Here is a 24,402-nt window from a genome sequence, read left to right as displayed (position 1 = left end):
GGATGTCGCCAACTAATAGGTCGATGATCTCATAATTACAGGCGTAATGAAGATACGCCGGACTACGTGTATTAACGGTAACTTAGCGATGAGACTCTCTCAGCTGAAAGTCGGATGAATCTTGATAATAATCTGAGTGTTAGGGTGTCCGTATCTTTCTTTCTCGGAATGGACTACTTTTCTTGCTTACTTGGTCCTTATTATGTGGTTCTATTTCGTAGTGCCAATTCATGGTTTTCTTTGAGCGGCGGTTATATAATATCAATTCTTAAATTAATAAAAAATATATTTTTACTAGTAAAATGTTAAATTTCTAATTCTAAAAATTTTAAAAATGATTTACTTTTAGATTAAATAAAATTAAATAAAATTTAAAAATATAAAAGTTCGAGAATATTTTACAAAAAAATCCAGAACATAGTTTTTTTATGCAACAAATCTCACCTCATTACTCACAAATCCCAGATCAATTTAACCCTAACAATCCCTTTCACATAATCTTAACCTGAACTAGATCAGCTATTTTTCTTAGTTTTCATTTGAAATTATTCATTTTATAAGAATAATAAATTATTAGAAAATTATATAAATTTTAATTTTTAATAAATTTTCTAAGTTAAAAATAACTGAATTATTTCAATAGCTGTTTTTTTAGATTTGCTGTAAACTAAAATATGGGTTTGTGTTGAATTCTCCTGAATTTTTTTAATTTAATTAAAAATAGTATAAAATTAAAATTTTTAAAAATTAAAGAAAATGATATTTTATTATTAAAAAAATATTTTATTAGACTAGAATGTATTTGAACTTAATTAAAAGTTTGAGTGTTAATTAAATAATAAAAATAAAAATGGCCTTATTAAACTTTGACCAAAGGTTGAGGGAGCGATTTGAAATTTGTTTTCCCCATCTTGTAAAACCTCTTCAAATTATCTACACACACTGTTAATCTTTTTAACCGTTGGATCAAAGTACGTCGACGTGGCATATATCAACCGCCTGACCTGGAAACACGCGACATGGAGGTTTTCACGCCGGGAAAACTCCCAAATAAGTTCCGAAACCGTACTCTGCTTCGAGCGTAACTTTGTATTGAAGCTGAGCTCTTCGATAGTTTGCTCTTTGATTTCTCAAATCAGTCGACCATGGGCCGCTCGCGCGCAGTGGCCCGTTCTATTGATGAAGACGCCCACCACAGGTTCGTACTTCAACGATTTCTTCTTCTTCTTCTTCTTTATGTTTCAAAATTGCTGCAAAATTTTTTCCAGTTTTATCAGGAATTGATTGATTGGATGCTGAGAAAGTTTAAGGAGAACGCAAACACTTGCTGAACTTTTCAACTTACTGTTTTTATTTCAATGACGCTTTATTAAACTTGCTACGAAATTGGAAATCATTTTCAATTCTCTTTTCGTTTTAGTCCAGTTACAAGACTATGCACGCGGTTAACTCGCTTCATTACGTTTTCTCTGTGGAGAAAAAAGAAAGAGAGAATTTGATTTTTTGTTGCATAGACTAGATTACGAAGAATTTGTTTTTCTTGTTAGGAAAAGAAAGAATCGATTTGTGTTGTATGGACTAGTTTGCGAAGAATTTGATTTTCTTGTTAGTATTTACGTGTGATTATTCATTTTTTAAAGTCAGAACTCTTTCTGTTAGTAAGGATTGTTTTCTGTTCCCAGAACTTATTCTGGAAGTGAAAAGATGGAGAAGAAGACAAAAGAAACAAAAATGCAAATGACTTTATTTGAGTCAAGTACTCCTACTGTTTTAAGAACAATGAGAATGCTCTACTTTTGTCATGGGAACCTTTGTGGTTGCAATCCTCCAGACTTTCTGATTCATACCTGGTTTTGGAGTATTAGATAGCCTTTTGTAACTTTTTTGGTGTTTATGTTGGTCCATGGCCCTAGATTTGCCTTCTGGCCTTTAATATTTTATCGTCATTGTTGCCTCACTCCTTTCTTCTCTCATCCCCTTGTTTTTTGAGTAGGTCAAAGAGAAAAAAGACAGGTTCCGGTCTAGAGAGTGCGGAGACTGCATCTACGGGTATATTTGTTGCCTTCTGCACACATGCGCAAGCATGCATGCAGGCATGCATAGTTGCATTCATATACCTTTATTCATGTCCCTTATTTCATTGCAGTATGTCAAGAAATGGTTGAAGGGAAAGCGGCACTCTACCACTGTAATTATTGTAATAAAGACATCACTGGCATGATTCGCATCAAATGTGCAGTGTGTCCGGATTTTGACCTTTGCATAGAGTGCTTTTCTGTTGGAGCTGAGGTTACTCCTCATAAAAGCAGTCATCCGTACAGGGTTATGGTAAGACTTCCCCCTCAAACATATATTTTACTGTGTCTTAAATCATCCGTTTATGTGCATCTTTTGAGGTTTAGACAGGTATTTATCATGCCATAGTTGCATTCAAGGATTCTTTTAGCAATATTTGTTATGTAAAACCACATGCGAAAAAATGTGTTTGTGCCTCAAGTTCAATAATTAACTGCATTGCACTTTGGCCTGTGTGCCTTCAAATGTGCACTTTGACTTCGTGCCCAAATAATTTGGTATTTTTGCTTTCATTCTTTTCATCACCTTTATATTTTTCATTCCTCGAATATATTATTCTTTAGTCCAATATGAAATGAAATTGAAATTACGGAATAAACTGTGATTTACTTAAGCCAATATATGTTTGCATTATTTCTTTTCACAGGACAATTTGTCTTTCCCACTCATTTGTCCAGACTGGAATGCAGATGAAGAGATATTACTCCTTGAGGTATTTCTTTTACGAATTATTTTATAAGGATTCATTTCTCTCTTAAATGCTGTTGATTCAATGTGAATTGGCCTTTATTTTTACAAATGATGGTTGGCTAAACGTATCATATTTTTAGGGTATTGAAATGTATGGATTTGGAAATTGGACTGAAGTTGCAGAACATGTTGGAACCAAGAGCAAGTTACAATGTATTGATCACTATAATGCTGTTTACATGAATTCTCCATGCTTTCCTCTTCCTGTAAGATTTAACTTCATTGAATATGTCATATTTATCCTTGTATGTACATGTATAAAAATTGGCGTGCATATCTAATGGTCATTATGATAGTACTGTTCTGATTTATATGCTTAGGACATGTCTCATGTTATGGGAAAGAGCAGAGAGGAGCTCCTTGCAATGGCTAAAGGACATGTTGTAATCAAGAAAGGTTAGATTCCCATTGGTTTGATCTTTTTCCTGGAGGCTTTTAGTGGCTAGATGTGATGTAGAGATTGGATAACGTTTCCATAACAAATTTGACTAGTTTGCAGTGGTATATTCTTTGGAAATTACATAAACGACATTATTGTGACAAACCATTATTAAATAAATTCACGGGTTGCTGAAATGAGTTTGCATCATTTATGGAGATTACTTCCTTTTGGCAAATTCAGTTGAAGGGACAACCAGTGTTCCTTTTCAGTTGTGTCCTCTATTTTGTAGCTCCTTTGGCATGCTTTAGATCTGTTTTCTTGCATTAATCTAAAGCTCAGAAATTCAATCTTTCGTTATATGGACTAGAGAGCCTACTTGTGCTCATTGTCTTAAAGGTTTATTTCACATTGCTATTGAGAACAGCTGCTTGAATGTTTTGGTTAAAAGCAGCTGAAATTTGCTTTTAAGATATGATATGTTTGGGATTTTTTGGCCACAAAATTACATAACATTTTAAAGCAGTTTGTAATTAATATTTACAAAAGCCTTCTTTTTTGAAAAGTAGTTTTTAATGTAATGCTGAATGGGGCTGAAGTACTTCTGTTGGTGTTCCTATTTTCCCTTTTATCCGGCTACGATGTGAGATTAGATGCTGTATTGACATGTAGTTTTATTGCCACAGAGTTTCCTGCTCTTGGGGGGCTTACACTGGAAGAGGAGTCTCCCTCATCTACAATAATCAAGTATATGGCTCTCCTGCGCTATTTATTGCACTGTGATTCTAATTTGCTAATCCTTGTTGAACTTGAATGTTTTTTATCAGAAGTGAAGCACAACAAAAAGATGTAGTTTGTCAATTGTCATCTAGCTTAAAAGCAGGTATGGCTATTGATGATCTTCATTCTTCACACATTAATTTTTCTGTTTGTCTTGAAGGCTACTTTTTGTGGATTATATGCGAGCAAATCCATTTGTTAATATGCTTTTCCTCTTGATATCAGAATTTGGTCCTTCTATGAGTTCAAGCGGCGATAATACTTTCTCAGGTGCAGTCAAGAAGGCCTCCAATATGGCCCAGATTAAGGATTCCATTAAAGTGGAAGGTATCCTTCCTATAGTTCATCTGCAATTTAGTGTACATGAGAACCATTGCTGTTTGAGAACTGTATTCTTTGAGGGAGTCTTCTTATTTGACTATTGGCTGTCCCTTTTTATTTGGATTAGTGTATCTCAGATCATGACACCTATAACTTTTGTTCATCAGTATTATTGCTCATAAATAGGCTTTATTTGTTCAATGGGATCTGGAATCTGATGTTTGTATTCATGCGCAAGGGAATAATGTGATGGTGGTGAGCTTTAGACATTGTTCTAGAAAAGTTTTTAATTGGATATGCAGTGCTGCTTCAAGGTAGGTTTTGGAGCCTAAAGTCATGGATTGAAATTTGTGAAACTTTTTTTATCGTTTTAGAAGGCCAATTAAGATAATGTAATAATATATCAAGCATTTGCTGGTATGTTGGCTATATATATATGTACTATGTTATTTGGAGAAAGTAATTGTCTCATTTCAAATCATTGGCAGATTCTCAGTCGGACAGGAGTGTTGGTGAGAAAAAACTTAGGATTTCAGGAGAGGAAGGGCCTTCAATGACAGAGCTGAGTGGCTACAATTTCAAGAGGCAGGAATTTGAGATTGAATATGATAATGATGCAGAGCAATTATTGGCAGATATGGAATTCAAGGACACTGACACCAATGCTGAACGTGAACTGAAACTGCAGGTTCTGCGTATCTACTCAAAAAGGTATGTGGACTTGCAATGTACACATAAGAGATACTTGGGCAAACTGGTAGACAGTCACTTCTATTCTAGACATAATGAGATAAATCGGGAAAAATTATTTGGCACCAGGGCCTGAAGACCTTTCTTATAGTTTAACCAGTCCACAAGCAAATGATGATTTTGGTCTTGTACTAGAGCAGTCTTTTGATAGCAGATCTGCAACCCCACAATCTGATACCATGAACTTGTTGATCCTTCTTTTTTGCTGCATTAAGCCTTGGGCATTTACTGCTTAAGCTTGAAAGGTCTTAGGAGAAGGAAATAGTTCAGTAGGTGTTAGACTAGAACTCAATGTCATGACATTTTAACTTTAGAACCTGTTGACAGGCTGGATGAGAGGAAACGTAGAAAAGATTTCATATTAGAAAGAAATTTACTTCACCCTGATGCATTTGAGAATACCCTTTCACCTGAAGAGAGGGAAATATATCAGCGTTACAAGGTCTTCATGAGGTTCCACTCAAAAGAAGAGCATGAAGAGTTGATGGAGAGGGTTATTGAGGAACATCGGATTGTTAAACGAATACAGGTTCTTCAGGTTTGGTGCATTTCTGACACTTGACCTCTGCATGCTTATCTAGTTGATCATACCTGGCATATTATGGTCATTGCTACAGTAGAGTTCTATCAATAGAATTAGCTTTTAGGACTAAATGATACTTCAGCAAACTATTTTTCATTGTCCAAATGCATGGGCTTTGAATCGATTTCTTGACAAATTTTAGAAAATTATTTTTTGCTTATAACTTAATTAGACTTGTATGCAATGAATTTTTTTCATCCTTCTCACCTAATGTTCTACATTTTTGCTAGTTTACTGGTGTGTATTTGACAGATATGCCGTGTTATTGGACTTTGGAGACCTTTCTGTATGAGTGTTATTATTTTTTTCTTTACTTAATTCCATGTTAGTTTGGAGCAAACATTTTCCTTCTGGTTGTAATCTCATTTCCCTTTTATATTTCTATAGCAAAAAATAAATATTATCCCTAGAAAATCTGTACCATTTTTTCTCGATCCAAAATGTCCACATTACTAGCAAAAAAAGAACAATCACAAATGACTCGCATATTTTCTCCCTCCAAACCTTCTCCTTTTCAAATAAAAAAACATCTTCAGTGTACCTGTCAGAAATCTAATTCTCCTGGTAAACTCCAAAAGACAATTCCAAGTAGTCCAAGCTGCACCATTGTGTAAAAACAAGTGAGGAAAGAATTACCAGTGCTTACAACACATTTCTCCTCCATTGAACAATTTTTCTTTCCTTCTATGAATGATAATTATTGAAAAATACTAAAATTATTCTTGACGAATTAGTTAACACAGATACACTAGGCTTTAATAAGAGATCAAAAAGGTAAAAAGAAAAAAAAAAAGTGTAGCTGTTTTCTCTTGGAATTATTGAGCAATTCTAATGACGAGATATTGTTTGCAGAACACTTTAGGTAACTGACTTGAGCCCATTTTGTACTCATTCCAAATGAGATGTGATCTTTATGTAACATTCGAGAAAAATAATTATGCAGGAAGCTAGAGCTGCTGGCTGTCGAACAGCTGCTGAGGTGAATAGATTTATCGAGCAGAAGAAAAAGAAGGAAGCTGATGAAAGTGCAAAAAGAGTGAAAGAAAGTGCAGTGGCTGCTCTAAGTGGTAAAGTGTTGCAGAGGCCTAGTAATCTTAAAGGAGAAGTTGATGGCAGTCCTCGTGGAGTTGTCAGGGGGTCCACTGGTTTACATATTGGTGGGATTGACTCACCTTCGACTATTGCAAATAAAATCTCAAGCTCCTTAGATGATTGGGATATCTCTGGATTCCTTGGGGCTGATTTGCTCTCTGAATCGGTATGATGCTGTGCGGCTGTTTCAACTTTATTTTAGCTATGGTTAATCAGCAAATGAATCCACCTTTTTCCAATCTGCAATTATGAGTAGATTTTAGTAACTATACACAGCCTTTTAATCAAGTGTCAATTATAGTTAAACTTCATAGGACATTTGACAAAACTCCAAATTGCTGATATGGCAGATATTTTTCTTTAAACACATCAAGTATATTTAAGAGCCGGCTATCTTTATTTTTTTTTCCATACTTTTTATTTTTATGAGTAAATAATTAATCATTTTAATAATATTAGATTTTTTCCCCTGGTTATTACTTGTTAATAACCATCTCATATGTAATTGTATGAATTATTTTTTATTTGAGTGTATGACATGTTAACAACTTGGGAATTTAAGTGCATATCCTTGCATATTTGGTTATAATTGACTAAAGTAAAAGAATTGTTGTGATTGCAAATTGGAAAAAATGTTCAGATTTTTTTTTTTTAATGTTTAGTCTCTTGGTTCAATTGTGCCCTGCTGTTTTAGTTGTTCCAGTTTTTTTTATTTGTCTGTGGTATTCTTGCATACAGGAGAAACACCTTTGTGGCGAGTTGAGAATACTACCTTCACAATATCTGAGCATGCTTCAGAAAATGTCAGAGGAGATAATGAAGGGTACTGTTAGCAAGAAATCTGATGCACATAGCTTGTTCAAGGTGGATCCAAGCAAAGTTGATAAAGTTTATGATATGCTGCTGAAAAGGGGATTGGTCAAGCATGACTAGGTATTATATTTCCATTCTCGTTTACCACCTTGTGCAAATTTTGTCTGTGAAAAATGAAAATGTCCAATAGCTACATGCATCTGGTGTGTTAAATTTCTTCTCAGCAAATGTTTATATGGGAACTATAGAGCTTCTTTTGTAGGGACATTTTTTGATCAATGGTAAAGTGGCCTAATATTTGCTGATCCAAGGATAAGACATTATGGATGCCGAGTGTTGTGCATGTTCTCAATTTGCGTTTGCCTCTAGATAACATTACAAATTGTTAAGAGCTACAGATGGATTGTTATCTGAGGAGCTTAGAAACAACAATAGGATAAATCAATATTTCTCCCCCCATGAAATTTTACTCGCCTTAGATATGAATCAATTTAGTTCTCCTTTGCAATCTTGGTCATTTTAGGCCATGTTTGATTGTGGAAAGCAAGGTCTGTATTGTAGAAAATTCTTCAAAGCAAAAAATGGAGTTTGGTATTTAATTATAGAAGTTTTCCAAATGGAAATTTAGGAATCAATTTTTTCAAGTTCTCCAAATTTACACCAAAGTTTGAGAAAGTATTCTATGTAGAACATTCTTCCGAGAAAAGTCAGAATTGGAATTTGACGATCAATTATAAAAGTTTTCCAAATTTACCAACATATGAGAAACTATGCTATCTTGTTTTCAAGTTTCCTTGTTTTCCAACAAATTCAGTTCTTTGTTGCTGGATTCAAATCCCAGTAACAACGTATCTTTGTCCCTCTCTTACGTTTATTTATTTATTTTTCGTTGGGGCGGGGGGGATTACTCATGCCTCCGTAGATTTGTTTTCATTGTGCTTAACCTGATCTTTCAAGAAGTCCATTCTAAAATCTTCCCCCTTCTCCCTCTCTCTCTCTCTGAGTTCCAACCTAGTGATGCGGTCAGTCTTGTAGGAATCTTTATTTTGCTTAGATTTTTTTTTTTTGTAGGATATCTTTATCTGCATTCTGAATAATTGTTTGCTGTCCTCCTTTGGAAGGACTGCTGGCGTATAGCTGAAGAAGTATGACCTGGTCTTATCTGGAATCCTCAATGTGGTCATTTTGAACCCGTGCGTGCTTCTAGGTTTAGATAAACCATAATGGAATGGGGTTTATATTTTATCCCCATTTTTCTTTTTCTTTTTTTAAAGCAAGTTCTTAGTTTATTGTGTTATATATAAGAGAGAAAAGAGTTATTAAGTGGAGGTTGATGAGGTGGCATTCGAAGGGTAGGAAAGGAATTAAGTAGGTAGCTGAAGAAGTTAGGTTGTTATCAAGTAGAGGAATTAGTTACTAGCAGTTCTGGAGTCTGCTATATAAATCAGATATCATCTCTTGTATTGGATTCCAAGGTTTATCAAATATTAATCCGTTTTTCTTTCTTCTATCGCTCTCTCTAATTCTCTCTACTCTGCATTTCTCCCCTTTCTTTCTTCCCCTTTTCTTCTATTTTGTCTCCGCATTCCTCTCTTTTTGACTTGTCAGGGATTCAATCCTTAACATATTGATGGAAAAATAGACGAAGAAAGGAGGGTTCTATTGTATGCTTATGCCGAACACATCTTAGAGTGCAAACTCCAACCAACCAGACAGATTATAACCAGCATTAAAAAAAGGCAAAAATAAAAAGTAGAATTTTGCTCATCTGCATTAATCATTGTGTTTCTTTTCATCATCTTTTGAGTGCAAAAATGGGAAAGTAGGATCAATGCTGCAGTATTTTCTTCTGATCCTGAAGAGGGGCTAGAATAATCAAATTCAGTTTGTGAACTAGTTGCTTTTGCCGAAGCTTCTGATGTCCATTTATTGGAGAGGTAAGCTATTGCTAGAAATTCATAGCTGTTGGAAATCAGAGAAGAAAATAGATATTTAAAATTAAAACTAGATATCTAAAACCAGTCACAGAATTGAGAAAAACAGAACAATCTCAACAAATTTCTCTAACTCTCTCCTCTACGTAGGAGATATGATTTCATTCAATATATAGCCAAAATAAGGTGATTACACATATTACAATAAAGTTTATCATCTCCGACAAGTAAAGTAACAAGACATGGTTGGGTGTGGGGGAAATGTACCTAAAACAGCTACTTAAACACAGCAACATTACATCAGCAAAAAAAAATATATTTTTCAGAATATAATTTTAGCCTTGATTATTTTAGCCTTAAATCAAGGAACCAAGTATCTAGAAAAAAATTTCATTTCAGCCAGATTTTTTCTTGATACTCTAAGCTCTTCTAACTTAAATTCAGATAATCTGTTTTTGCAGGAATCAACTTCAAAAAGTAATTCTCCTTAGTTTAGCTTCTTTCAATTGGATGAAACTTTACAACGGTTTTCTTGATTCTCCCATGTGCTTAACATGACTTTTTGTAACCGAGCTAAAAAAAAATTTTGCTACTGAAAGCATGAGGAACTTCAGTTTTCTTGGCTGGACTTTTTTTGCACCAAATAACTTTTGCTCTCTTTGTAGTTGATTTAACATGCCTGAACTCCTCCTTAATTTCATTGCTCCAACTATCTACTTTTGAGGCTTTAGCATCAAAAACAGCAATATTGCAGTGCCCTTCTTCAACACCAATAGAAACAATTTTCTGAGCTGGAATTTTATTTTTTTCCTTTGTCAACTTAAACATCAAATATATCTCCCAAATTTAAAACAAAACAATTATTTTTCAATCTTGTTTTAGCAATCATACAATTATGTGAATCATAAATAGAGCACAAATCTCTTTTAAATACCACAAAATACCCCTTCTTTATCATTTGGGCAACACTAAGAAGATTCTGATCAAGCTTTGGAATAAACAAAACATTTGAAATGAGCTTCATACCTTTCTCTGTTTGAAATGAAATTGAGCCTTTTCCTTCAGCTTGAACAATTTCTCCATTTCCCATTCTAATTTTAGTCTTGACAGATCTATCTAAAGAACTGAAAAAACTTTCATCATTTACGATGTGATTTGTACAACCAACATTCCAAATGTATTTCTTTGGTGACATATACACTTGGGTTGCAACAAATAAAAACTCTTCATCTTCTTGATCATCACTGAAATTAGCTTGCTGAGCAGGCTGCTGGTTTTGATTCTGCTTTATTTTGCAAAATCTTTCAATGAGATCTTGCTTCTTGCAAAAACTACACTGAGCCTTTTTCTAGCATCTATCTTCACTGTGATTTGTCTTCCCACAAGTTTCACAAGGCGAAAATTTTCTTCTTCCATAACCATCACTATTTTCTGCTTCATTCTCCTTTTTGCTTGATGAAGCTTTTCCTTTGTGCTTGGCTTGGAAAGCTTGGAAGGCTCCTTCAGTAACTTCTTCACTTTGAAGTTCTTTGCTCCTGTACTTGTAGCTTGGAGATCAACTTTGCAACAGTAAGCGCTGTTAAGTCACAAGACTCTTCAATAGTTGAAATCTTGGACTCAAATTTATTAGGAACACTTATCATGATTTTCTCCACTACTTTCTAATTTCGAAAATTTTCATCATGAAGTCTAATTTGATTGGCGATCTCCATAAGCTTATAAGAATAGTCTTTCACACTTTCTTCTTCCTTCATCTTCAAAAGCTCAAATTCTCTAGGAGTCTAACAGCTTTGACTCTATGACTTCCTTCAAATTCTTCTTTTAATTTATTCCAAGCCTTCTTGGCTGCCTCACAAGCCTAATCCTTCTAAAAATAGCTTCTGATACTGCAGAATGAAGACAAGTAACTTTGGGACTTCTAGTCACCAGCTCATCATGCTTCTTGATCTGATTCAAGATAGCATTTGCTCTTAAAGGTTGAACTTGTTCTCGTCCTTGCTTTACTACATCCCAAAGATTAAGAGCTTTTAAATAAGTCTTCATTTTGACAGTTCAAACTTGATGAGCTTCACCTGCAAAAACTGGAGGTCCATTTGCCGGAAAAGAACTACTACTAGAAGATATCTTGCTGATAAACTCACAAATTTTTTTGTAAAAGAAAACTCTCAAAATGTCTCTTAAAAACACAAATACAGGCACAAGCACTTGAGATGAGAGCTCTCTGATATCACTGTTGGAAATTGGAGAAGAGAATAGATATTTAAATACTGAAATTTGATATTTAGAATGAAAACTAGATATTTAAAATCAGTTACAAAACTGAGAAAACAGCACAATCTCAGCAAATTTCTCTAACTCTGTCCTCTACGTGGGAGATATGATTTCATTCAATATATAGCCAAAATAAGGTGATTACACAGATTTACAATAAAGTTTATCATCTCCAACAAGTAACAAGACATGGTTGGGTATGGTGGAAATGTACCTAAAACAGCTACCTAAACTCGGCAACATTACATCAGCAAAAAAAAATAATACATTTTTCAGAACATAATTTTAGCTTTGAATCAAGGAACCAAATATCTAGAACAAATCTCATTTCAGCCAACAATAGCTACCATCTAAAACACCTATGTTGCATGAGTATCGAGTGCCTTTGTTAATTGTTGAGTCATAAAAGATAGCTTTTAATATTTTATCTTTCTGAACAAAATGAAAATATTGGTTTAATATATATATATATACACACACACACACACACACACACATTAGGAAAGGCAGTGAAGGTGTAAGATGTTATTATAGTGAGTATATTCTTTGTTCCTTTTCCACATTCCTTTTCTTCAAAACCTTGAACGTTACTTGTGTATTTGGGAAAGGACTGTGTACAAATGCCATTTTCATGTACCAATTTATTCTCATTCACCCATTTAAGAAGTGCATGCTTTCTTTCTAAAATATTTTTTATGAGATTATATTTGCGATAAAATAATGTTATTGAAGATTATGGACACCTGAGGTAAATTCCTTTCATGTGATCATTTCTTGGTCTAACGTATACCTAACTTTTGAATTACTCACGCAAATCAACTAATTAATAGAGCGCTTGCTTTCTAATAAGCATTCATTGAAAAAGCTTCCATTTTTCATGTTACACTAAAGCTCTGTTTGTTTGTAAAAAATAACTTATATTAGAAAAATATTTTCTACAGAAAATATTCTTTGTGGAAAATGTTTTTTCATGGAAAATATTTTCTATCAAAATTAATTTATTTTTTCATTGTTTATTTTTAATTTAAAAAATAAAATATAATAACAAATTTATATATTGTCTTAAGAAGATTTTCAAAATGTAGAAAATGGTTTTATTTTTTGAAAAGAGTCATTTTCCTTAAAATGACTTAATTTTTTTTTTTTTGATCGGGAAAATAGTTTACGTTAACTAGATTTTTTGAGCACCCCAAACGCCAGATAATGTAGAAAATATTTTCTAAGAAAATATTTTCTTTAAAACAAACCAAGCCGAAGTTATATATGGTATCTTGTTTGGCAAGACTAACTATTTTAATAGTTAATAGTTGTTTTTGTCATTGTTAGCTAAAAGTTCAATTTCTATAAAGTAGTGAAAACACTAACCACTACTTTTAGAAGTTGTTGCAAACAGGGTCATGTAGTGAGGTGAATAGTGTTAATAATTACAAAAGTAATGTTAATGGTCTAGTAGTTACAGATGAACGATGTTAATTGATGTTTACAATGTGTGTGTAAGCTTGGATGGAGAGGAAGGTGTTCCCTTCCTTTTATTCCTTTCCCTTTGTCTGCCAGTGACGTCTGATGGCCTCTCTGCTACAATGCCACCTGTTTTTGTCACGCAGGTCCGTATGTACGGAAGTGTCATACCCTTTCTCCACGCCAGGCGGCTATTTAGTTCCCTTGGCGCGCATGCGGTTAGGACTGCGAAGTGATTGAGCCTGCTATCCTTCATCACGTCACATCATCGGACTGGATATCTTCTCATCGGACCTGGGCTCGGACGACTCGGCTTGCCTCATGCGTCTGGACCAAGACTTAAGATGATGGACCGGTCAACTAAAGAAGGCCCCATGGGCTTTGGATCGGTGCTGCTTTCTTGGGTCTGGCCTTGCCTAGGGGTTGCGAGACCCGGCGGTCATCATTAATGATTTTCAAGGAAGAGTGAGAATTAAACTTCTATGGTTAAATGTGTTTATTATACCTATGTGAATGATTATACAAACTAAACTTATAATGTTAAGTGAAGTATATATTGATAAAAAAAATTATTCAATAATTCTTTATAATAACGTTAAGAATATTTTTTTTTTAATGTTAAGAAAAATATTTTCAATCAGACACTAATATATAAAAAAATATTTTGCATTATAATAATATGTTTATTAAAACAATAATATTTATTGATAATAGTTGCAGAAGTAACACCACTTTCTTAAGAAAATTCATGTTACAAGCTATTACTCCACTTGTTCTTAGATTGATAATTTTAAGTGCAAGTAGGATGAATGATTAATTGATTTAAAGCTAATCTTGACGTATAAAACATAGTTAATGAAGAGCAAACAAGTTGCCATGTGAACGCTACTTTGCTTTTGCAAGCTAAATACTGAATCCTGTAATAGCCCCAGAATCTTAACCTGAAACCCCCAACGGCGTATCTTTCTCTGTTGTTAGGTGCTATGGTGGTGATACTTTCCTTTTTAACACCATCAATCTCTTTTCTTTTGACATCAAGAAAGAAATAAACAAGTACATCCGAATCTGCTAGAGCATGGCCTGTAATTGGTCACCTTCCCTCCTAGCAGTGTCATTTCCACTTCACATAATCTTGAGGAATTTGGCTGACAATTTATGGGCCATATTCACCATGAAATTTGGCATGCATCCCACATTGGTTGTAAGCAATCTCGCTAACGAGTGCCTTACTACTAATGACAGTTTGTGCCAGTCGTCCTAAATCTCTTGCCATGGAAATCCTAGGCTATATCTTTTCTATGTTTAGCTTCACTCCTTGTGGAGAGTATTGGCTGTAAAAGAGTTGCACAGGCGATGGATGGAGAACAAAAAAGTAGCTCCAATATATTTGTGGTGGAGATGAAGAAATGGTTTTGGGATGTAACCTTAAATGTGATACCCAAGATAATAGTAGGGAAGGGATATGCGAAGTATACAGAAAATGGTGATAGGGTGCTGAAAGGAGCTATGGATGGCGACATGCTCTCTGGGATTTTTTTGATGTATCGGGTAAGTTTGTAGTGTCTTATAAGCTGCCATTTCTAAGATTGGCTGGATTTTGGGTGGAGCTTGGAACCCAATGAGGAAGACCGCAACAGAGCTGGACCATTTATTGGAAGGATGGGTAGAGAAACACTAGCAGAAGAAAGCTTCAGGCACATTCATGATGAACAGCTGGTGCAGATGATCTTTCCAGTCGAGATGCTGATACCGTCAACAAAGGTACGTGCCTGGTATGCCAACTTGAATGTTGATAGTTGTGATAGAGATATCAAAAACACACATGAACAATCTGTTGATTATCTTCTTGAATTCATGTAGGCTTTTTATTTTCGCAATCTCAGACACAACAACCATTACAGAGACTTGGACACTATCATTATTTACTCAAAACTATGATGTCTTGAAGAAAGCCAAATATGAACTAGACATCCATGTCGGTAAAGACAAGTCGGACATGAAGAATTTGGTTCATCTCCAGGCCATCCTAAAGACAAGTTGTATCATGCTGCTCCATTGTCACTCCCACATGAACCCATGCAAGACTACTCTAGGAGGCTACCATATTTCAGCAGGCACACGACTTATTGTGGATGTTTCAAAAATTCATCAAGATTCACGGGTGGGTTGGATCAAACCGAGTTCTCAACCTGAGATTTCTTCTCGGAAGAATGTTTCGAAAATTCATCAAGATTACTACGTTGATACATATTAAATCTAGATATCACAAACAGAAAAAAAGAAAACCTATTGTATTTTCATTAATGGGGAAAGAGAAATATTAGACTATGTGCTAAGATCTATTGCATGCACAGAAGCTAAATGGAAATTTCCATTTACTGTCTAGTTTCTATGGAGACGATTATTAGTTTTTTTTTTTTTAAATATTTTTGATGTTTTAAAAGTTTATTAATCAGTTCATCATCGGTTAATTTTGGTTATTAAATATTTTATAATTTAATTTTTATATTTTAAAAAACTCATTAATTTATCCTTACGTAAAAAAGTAAAAAATTTATTAATTAGTCTTTTAAATTGAAAATATTTTAAATTTTTTTATAATATTTAATGATTAGAATTAATAAAGAGTTTAATTAATGGATTTTTAAAATATCAATAATATTTTATTCTATTTTTTAAAATTAGTAAATTAATTAATAAATTTTTTTATGATATAAAGGTTAAATGGAAAACTTTTCAAATTAAAATTACTCAATAATGTATGGATGGATCATAAATAACTATTATAAGTTTATGCGAGAATTTTTTATATGTATATAACTAGTGAATGAATAAGTGATATATTATTTAAAATTATAATAGGTTTAACATTTAAATTTAAATTAATAATGTTTCATTGATTAAATTTACAGATTGTAAGAAATTTCTTACATGTGGCTATTATAATAAGACATTTGTGAACCAGAGTCATTAAATTTTTAATGGAAAATATCCTGGTCTGATAATTTAGTTTATCAACTGTGTCGTTTTTGCTTGTCTCTTGCATATGTATGAGATTAGGTGAGCTAGTGTCCTTTTACATCGATGACTTCACTGCTTACCTACATTCATTAACTATAAATTGCGGAAAATTAACCACTGCTTTTTATATTAAGGCTCTGGTCTAAAATAATTTATATTTAAAAAATATTTTTTATTAAAAATCTTTTTTAAAAAACAGTTTTTAATGAAATAATTTTTTATTATTATTTAATTTTAATTTAAATTATAAAATTTATTAATAAATTTATATGTAAAGATTTTAATAAAAATTTTAATGTGTGGAAAATATTTTTTTTTAAATAAAAAATCATTTTTTTAAAACTAATTTATTTTTTTATTAAAAATATTTTTTAATAAATTTTTTTGAATATATAAACATAAAAAATATAAAAAAATATTTTCTTATAAAATAAACCAAACCTAAGAAAATGTCTAATCATGCATTAAATTAAAGAAGCGTCTTTCTCTCTTTTTTGTTTTTTGGAAAAAATTTTCATAATTTAATAAATTTTGGAAGACTATATATATATATATATATATATATATATAATCTAATAGCACCCTTGATTGGTGTAACTTTTTTTCTTTCAGTTTTAGTACTTACCTGGATCTCAAAGTTGAATTAATTTCAGTTTTGGAGTTAAAATGTCAGACGGGATATATTCAAAGGGCATGGTGTAATTAAACTTTTAAATAGTAACTCAACTTGCATCCAACCAATAATAATATGAAAAATCATCAAATCATTTAAAATTAACGCCCAAAAGTCTATATATATATAGCCGCCAACATATACATGACGTATAAGAAAGCTTATTTACTGATTGAATCACCATCGCAATACTCCTAGATTATTCTTCAATTGCATTCATCTTACTTCATTAACTCTCAGTTCATGCAAGCACCAAAATTTAAGTGATGTCATTTGAAATCTTTTAACCGCTTGATTAGAAAATTATTTGTAAAACAAAACAACAATGATGTGGATTTAATATTTTGTAGCAACCACTCCACATTAAATCTTATCTAAATAAATCTTTTTCTTGTATTCGGATTTTTAATAGTAATGTTCTTTACTCTACTCAATAGGCGATACAACGACTATTTGCTTGGATGCTGAAGACGTCACACATCCACGATCAACTCTGCTTATTATACATCTCACATCAACAGATTACGGTAATATTAAATTGTATATAATAAGTAGTACGAAACTATTAAATAATTTATATTAATAATTTTGAATTAACTATAAAGTGAATTTAAAAGTTATTTGAATTAGTTTGAAGCAAACTGTTTTAATTAGTATTAGAATTACCTTAAATTAAATAAATTGTGCAGAACTAGTAGACCTGCAAGGAGAGGACTACTCGTTTGAAACGAGATAAAACCGTGTGAAATACTAGCGAACAACAATATTCAAGGGTCCGGTTCTATTTAGCAATTGTATTCGATTCAGTTGCGGTCCTAATTAGCAATGGTATTCAATTCAATTACGATAAATACGTCGCAAATTTAACGGGATCGAGTATAACGATTTGCTGTTACTTGAATGCGAAAAACGGTTTCAGATCGATGAATTATGATAATTTTGAATTGTATATAATAATTAACACGAAATTATTAAATAACTTGAATTAATCTTTTTGAGTTAAGTTAAAAGTTAATTCAAAATTTATTTAACTCAATAGGCCGAACTGTTTGAGGCGAGGATCGAATTATTGCCAAATTACCGGTCATGAACCAGTGAACCTTGATCAAAAACGTATTTGCTGAGCAGGGGAGATATGAGTCATCTCACTATGCATGCATGTGTCTAAGGCGGTTTTATCTTCCTCCTTTGTCTGCTTGTACCAATAATGTAATTTATTACCCTTGAGGTGTAACAGGTGCTTGCACATTTTCTTCAGGAAGTGCAATGTAGGCAATTCAAGACAGCTTAATATAATCTTTTTAATGAAAAATAAAAATATATAAGAATTAAAGTCCCTTTTATTATAATTTCTAAGAACAAACCAATAAACCATATCTAATTTCATTTAAAAATTAATTAAATTTTATATCATACTTTTAATTTAATTTTATATATAAAAGAAGTAGTAAAATTTATTCAATTGACTTCTATGTTATGAATGACAAGTAAAAGAGTTTATATTACAGTAAAACAAAGACTAGCAAAAATTATTTAGTAATTAAAAGTTTATGTCTATGAGGTAAATTTTTTTAATAATTTATTTATAATTTTGAACATGATGTGAATTTATGAATGTAAGATGCACACCCAAATAATAAAAGTTAATTTTATTAATCACTTAAATTTATTTATATTTTATTATTAAATTATACTATTAAATTTAACAAAAATATTATATTATCATTTTAATTAATATCCTAAATCAATATTTTATAATTACTTAAAAAATAATTGTAAAAGAGTAAATTTTACAAATTTTAACAATTATACTTTTACTTTTTTTAATAAATATATTCTGAAATTTATTTTTCGATTTGATTTGATTTTTAGTTTTAATTAAAACTACCTATAGATTCAAATAACACATTTTTAAGAATCGATAACTTATTTTTTAATTTTTTAAATTAATAAATATAATGTTTTATATAGTTATAGATCATAAGTATTGTGATTATACTAATTCTAAAAAATCAAGAATTACGGTTATCTCTATATGAAAAATTAGTTACATTTATTATATCCATTATGATCGAATTGAAAGTTAATAATTTAAAATGATTAAATTTATTAAATAAGTGGTAAATTAAAATTATAAATTAGATTGAATTTAGTTATTTTCAATTAATTAGACCGATTGTTTATTGCTTGGAGTGAATAAGATAAGTTTATAATTAATTTTGGGAGAGTACTCTAATCTTTGATTTTCTATTTTATTTTATATCTTGTGAAAACTTAACTAGCCATCTTAAAATAATAAACTGACGATTAAGCTGGACCTACAAGATTATGGAGAATCTTATATATAAAGATGTCTTTTATGGAATGAACAGTAAATATGTTGAAGATTGATTTAAAATTAGCACGTTAACTTAGTTTGATTTAATATTTGTTAGTTATTTTTTATTTAGATTTTTTAGGTTTTACTTCTGAGTCAAGTTACTTCATCGTAATAATTATCTTCTTATTTCTGTTATTGATATTTTCATTGTAATGCCTATTTAAAAGCCACCGAATCATAAAACAGATTAAACTGCCAGATATATTACAATCTCTGAATAAAGTCATCAGTTTCCAAATTCAGTTTGCTAGTTTCAATTAGCTATCTGGTATGTTTTTTAATTTCAGTATCATTCAAATTTAGATAACTAATTTTATCCTCTATTTTCTGCAATTGTCAATTCACTTTCCCTAATAAAAGTAGCATCAAAACCTTGTTCGTTTAGAATATTGGGCGTTAATTCATAGTATCAAATGACAACGCTGTGAGTATTTTGCAATCGGCAATTCATGTTTTCAAAGGTGAAAATTTTGAATTCTGGAGTATCAAGATGAGAACTCTATTTAAATCTCAAGATTTGTGGGACTTGATTGAGAAAGGGTATCCTGAAGCAGATGAAGAGACTAGGCTGAAGGATAACAAGAAGAAGGATTCTAAAGCATTATTCTTCATTCAACAAGCTGTGTATGAGTCAGTTTTTTTTCAAAAATTGCAGCAACAACTACTGCTAAAAATGTTTGGACGACCTTGCAAACGGCGTACTAAGGCAATTCTAAGGTAATCACATTAAAACTTCAATCCTTTTATCGTGATATTGAAACCTTGTAAATGAAGAGTGGAGAAATGGTGCAAGATTTTCTCTCAAGAGTGGCTGCAATTGTTAATCAAATGAGGTCTTATAAAGAAAAAATCTCTGATCAAATTATTGTTGCTAAGGTATGGAGGAGTTTAACCCTAAAGTTTGATCATGTTATGGCAACCATTGAAGAGTCTAAAGACTTGGCCACATACTCATTTAATGAATTGATGGAATCATTGCAATCTCATGAAGCGAGATTATGCATATCAAACGAAAAGAATGAAGAGAAAGTCTTTCATGTAAAAAGTGAAGCAGTTGGCAAAGAACGTGGAAAGGAGGATACAGAGGCAGAGGAGGTCGTGGCAAAAACAATTGTGGTAAAGGCGATGGACAAAGAAATGAGCAGCATGAATAATGAACAAAGAATTAAGGAACTAGTAAAAGCAGTATTCAATGTTATTGCTGCAAAATAATATGGGTATATAAAAGCAAATTGCTGGAAGTAAAATCAGTAAGCTAATTATGTAGAAGAAGAAGAGGAGACCAAGCTGTTAATGGCTTATGAAGATAGCAGAATAACTTTAGGTAATATTTAGTTTTTAGACAGCGGATACTCTAATCACATGACCGACATAAAGTCATTGTTTAAAGAGTTTGATGAGTCATACAAGATGACAATGAGACTTGGTGATAATAAGTAAATGCAAATTGGAGGCAAAGGTACTGTAGCAATTAAAAACGATAACGGTAATGTAAAGCACCTGCACAATATCTATTTTATTTCAAGTTTAACACAAAATTTGTTGAGTATTGGGAAACTCATGGGTTATGGATATTTTATTTTTTGATGATGAGTCATGTGAAATTAGAGATTAAAAAAAAAATCAAATTAGATTATAGTCACTGTTTCCATGTCTAAAAATAAATTGTTTCCTCTTGAAGTCTCTGATGTTGAGAATTATGCTCTTGTTGTCAAAGAGTAGTGAATCTATGTTATGACACTTATGGTATGGATATCTGTACGTAAAGGGTCTCCAGTTATTGAGTAAAAAACAGATGATTTTTGGGTTACCTAAAATAGAGTATCTAGATTTGTATGAAGGGTGTATTTATGAAAAACAATGTAAAAGACCATTTCCTATGGAAAAGTCTAGAAGAGCAACTGAATGTCTTGAGCTTGTACATCCCAACTTATGTGGTCCCATGAAAATGCAGTCCTTCAGTGAGAGTAGATATTTTTTATTGTTCACAAATAATTTCAGCCGGATGAGCTAGGTATATTTTATACGATCCAAGTCAGAAACTTTTGTGATTTTCAAGAAATTCAAGGTATATGTTGCGAAGTAAAGTGGGCAAAGTGTGAAAACACTTTGAATCGATAGAGGAGAGTTTGTGTCCCATAAATTTAATCAATTTTGTGAAGATGAAGGCATCCATAAAGAATTAATAACTCCATATACGCTAGAGCAAAATAGAATGGTTGAGTGAAAGAATCGCATGGTGGTGGAAATGACAAGAAGTTTGTTAAAAGTCAAGGGATTACCAGATGATTTTTTGGGTAGACAGTGTTGTAACTGCTGTTTACTTGCTGAATTTATCACCAACAAACGTTGTTTTGAACAAAACACCATTTGAAGCTTGCAGCAATATAAGACCTTGGTAAGCCATTTGAAAATTTTTTGTTGTATTGCCTATACTTTGATTAATTCTTATAATCGTAGCAAACTTGATAATAAATTAACAAAATGTATTTTTGTTGGTTATTGTATTCAATGTAAAGCATATAGGTTGTATAATCCTATTAGTGGTAAAGTAATTGTGAGTAGAAATGTTGTCTTTAGTGAAGAGGCAAGTTGGCATTGGCAAGAAAATCCAGACAACATACAGGTTGAAAGTTTAGTTAAAATACAATAAACTAATTCTCAAATACAACAAACCACTATTCTCAAATACAGCAAGCTACTTTTCATGTACAACAAACTACTTCTCCAATTTCAGCAAACTCATTTGAAGATGAAACTCCTCTAAAAAGATTCAGATCATTGGCTGAAATTTATGAGACTTCATAAGTACTATTTATAGCTGATCTAACAATTTTTGAAGAAGCAGCAAAGAAAGAAGAGTGGTGCAATGCTATAAAAGATAAAATTGCAGCCATTCAAATGAATGAAACTTGGAAATTGGTGGATCTTCCTAAAGATACAAAAGTCATTGGTGTCAAATGGTTTTTGAGAACAAAGTTTCAAGAATATGGCAGCATTCAAAAACGAAAAGCATGACTTTTAATAAAAGGATATTCATATGAATAAGGTGTGGATTACTATGACATTGTAATACCCGGCTAGAGTCCGGCGTTGGAAGTCTATAAAGACAATCACAAAGTGATCCAGGTACTCTCTGAAAACTCTGTTCATGAGATCCATGAATGCTGTAGGGGCGTTAGTTAACCCAAACGGCATTACTAGGAACTCATAATGCCCATATCTGGTCCTGAAAGCTGTCTTAGGTACGTCCTCTTCCCTGATTCTCAACTGATGGTATCCGGATCTCAGATCTATCTTCGAGAAACAACCTGCTCCTGAAAGCTGATCAAATAGATCATCGATCCTGGGTAGAGGATATTTGTTCTTGGTAGTGACCTTGTTCAACTGCCGATAGTCGACACAAAGTCGAAGAGGTCCATCCTTCTTTCTAACAAACAGTACTGGAGCACCCCAAGGTGAGGTACTCGGGCGGATGAAACCCTTGTCTACCAAATCCTGTAACTGCTCTTTCAACTCTTTTAGCTCTGCTGGTGCCATTCTGTAGGGAGGAATAGAGATCGGTCGCGTACCAGGCATCAACTCTATCTCGAACTCTATTTCCCTAACAGGTGGTAGTCCTGGAAGCTCTTCAGGAAACACATCTGGAAACTCTCTAACAACTGGTACTGAGGATGGTTCCCTAACCTGCATGTCTAGCTCTCTCACATGAGCTAAGAACCCCTGACAACCCTTCCTCAACAACCTACGAGCCTGGAGGGCTGATATCAAACCCTTAGGTGTCCCTCTCCTGTCTCCTCTGAAGACACACTCTGACCCATCCTGGTCTCTGACACTGACTACCTTGTCTCTGCAGTTCAAGGTAGCATTATACGTAGATAACCAATCCATCCCTAGAATGACATCAAAATCTGCCAACTCTAGAACCACAAGGTCAGCTGGAAGGTATCTACCCTCTATACACACTGGACTGACTTGACAGACTGACTCTACCAATGATGGGTCACATCTAGGTCCACTGACCCAGAGAGGACACTCTAACTCGGAGACTATCAAACCCAACCTCTCTGCGGCTCTAGAAGCAATGAAAGAGTGAGAAGCACCGGGGTCCATCAAAGCATACACCTCTGAACACCCAATGATGAGATTACCTGACACCACTGTGTTCGATGTGTCTGCCTCTTGTTGCGTCATGGTGAAAATCCGTGCTGGGGCTGACGGACCTGCACCTCGGGAACCCATCCCTGATGAAGAGGCTGACCCTCTTCCTCTACCTCTACCACTGCTCTGTGGTACGGCTGAAGCTGCTGGCTGTGCTACACTGCCTGAGGTCATCTACTGGGATGGTGCCATAAAGGTCGCCTGGGGGCATTCTCTTACCATATGTCCCTCTCGCCCACATCTATAGCAGGCTGTAGATCCCATCAGACAAACTCCTTGATGTGGTTTCCCACACTTCTGACATACGAAACTACCTGTGCTAGAGCTGGAGCCGCTTCCCAGTCCCAGTCCTGACTTAATCCTGCTCCAGAACTTACCTCTCTTGGATTTAAACTTCTCTCCCTTTCTGCTGCCAGAAACCGCTGCACTGGGGGTCTTAGCACCCGAAGACTGTGCCACCTGCCGCTTTCCTGTTCCCTGTATGATGGCACTGGCCTCCATTTTTCTGGCTGCATCCACAATGGAGTGGAAACTCTCTTTCTCTGCTGGAAGAATCAAGGAGAAATACCTGGGGTGAAGCCTTGTGGCATATCTCCTTGCCTTCTTCTGATCCATATCATACACCTGCCCTACGTATGGTAACAATGCCAGGAACTTATCTGTATACTCATCAACGCTCATCTCTTCTGTCTGTCTCAGCTGTTCAAACTCGACAACCTTCATCTCCCTGGCACTGTCAGGAAAAGCCCACCCTACAAACTCATTGGCGAACTCTTCCCATGTCATACTGTCTATTCTGGGGTCCACATAGTTCTTGAACCATTCTTTTGCTTTCTTGCACTTTAATGTGAACCCTGCCATCTCAATGGCCCTGCTCTCATCAGCTCCCAACTCACTGGTTATCATTCTGACTGCACTCAGGTACTCAAAGGGATCATCTCCTGTATTGAATTTCGGAGC

At 33.5% G+C, this 24,402-nt stretch overlaps 2 protein-coding genes across 6 annotated transcripts; both read left to right on the top strand.

Annotated features, from left to right (window-relative positions):
- Positions 1–1,014: 1,014 nt before the first annotated feature.
- LOC110614877 (transcriptional adapter ADA2a) lies at positions 1,015–15,603 on the top strand. Of its 5 annotated transcripts, none has more exons than XR_006350656.1 (15): positions 1,015–1,198; positions 1,994–2,049; positions 2,147–2,328; positions 2,723–2,788; positions 2,907–3,032; positions 3,147–3,222; positions 3,892–3,952; positions 4,033–4,088; positions 4,211–4,312; positions 4,795–5,017; positions 5,384–5,594; positions 6,583–6,897; positions 7,470–7,664; positions 14,531–14,968; positions 15,068–15,603. XR_006350656.1 is itself a non-coding variant. In XM_021756566.2 (14 exons), the coding sequence occupies exons 1-13, from the start codon at positions 1,146–1,148 to the stop codon at positions 7,662–7,664; spliced, it is 1,722 nt and encodes a 573-aa protein (XP_021612258.1). In that variant the 5' UTR covers positions 1,015–1,145; the 3' UTR covers positions 8,666–9,052. The 5 variants fall into 5 exon arrangements, 1 of the variants encoding a protein (XP_021612258.1); XR_006350657.1 differs by having other exon boundaries at positions 13,354–14,968; XR_006350655.1 differs by having other exon boundaries at positions 13,331–14,968.
- On the top strand, positions 14,283–15,461 carry LOC110615423 (cytochrome P450 82A3-like). The gene is made up of 4 exons (XM_021757262.1): positions 14,283–14,448; positions 14,514–14,690; positions 14,793–14,979; positions 15,068–15,461. The coding sequence occupies exons 1-4, from the start codon at positions 14,283–14,285 to the stop codon at positions 15,459–15,461; spliced, it is 924 nt and encodes a 307-aa protein (XP_021612954.1).
- Positions 15,604–24,402: the final 8,799 nt, after the last annotated feature.

Source organism: Manihot esculenta, chromosome 5 (genome assembly GCF_001659605.2).
Source record: "Manihot esculenta cultivar AM560-2 chromosome 5, M.esculenta_v8, whole genome shotgun sequence".
NCBI lineage: Eukaryota > Viridiplantae > Streptophyta > Magnoliopsida > Malpighiales > Euphorbiaceae > Manihot > Manihot esculenta.
The sequence above is the reverse complement of the archived record's forward strand: the minus strand, read 5'-3'. Positions and strand labels throughout refer to the sequence as shown.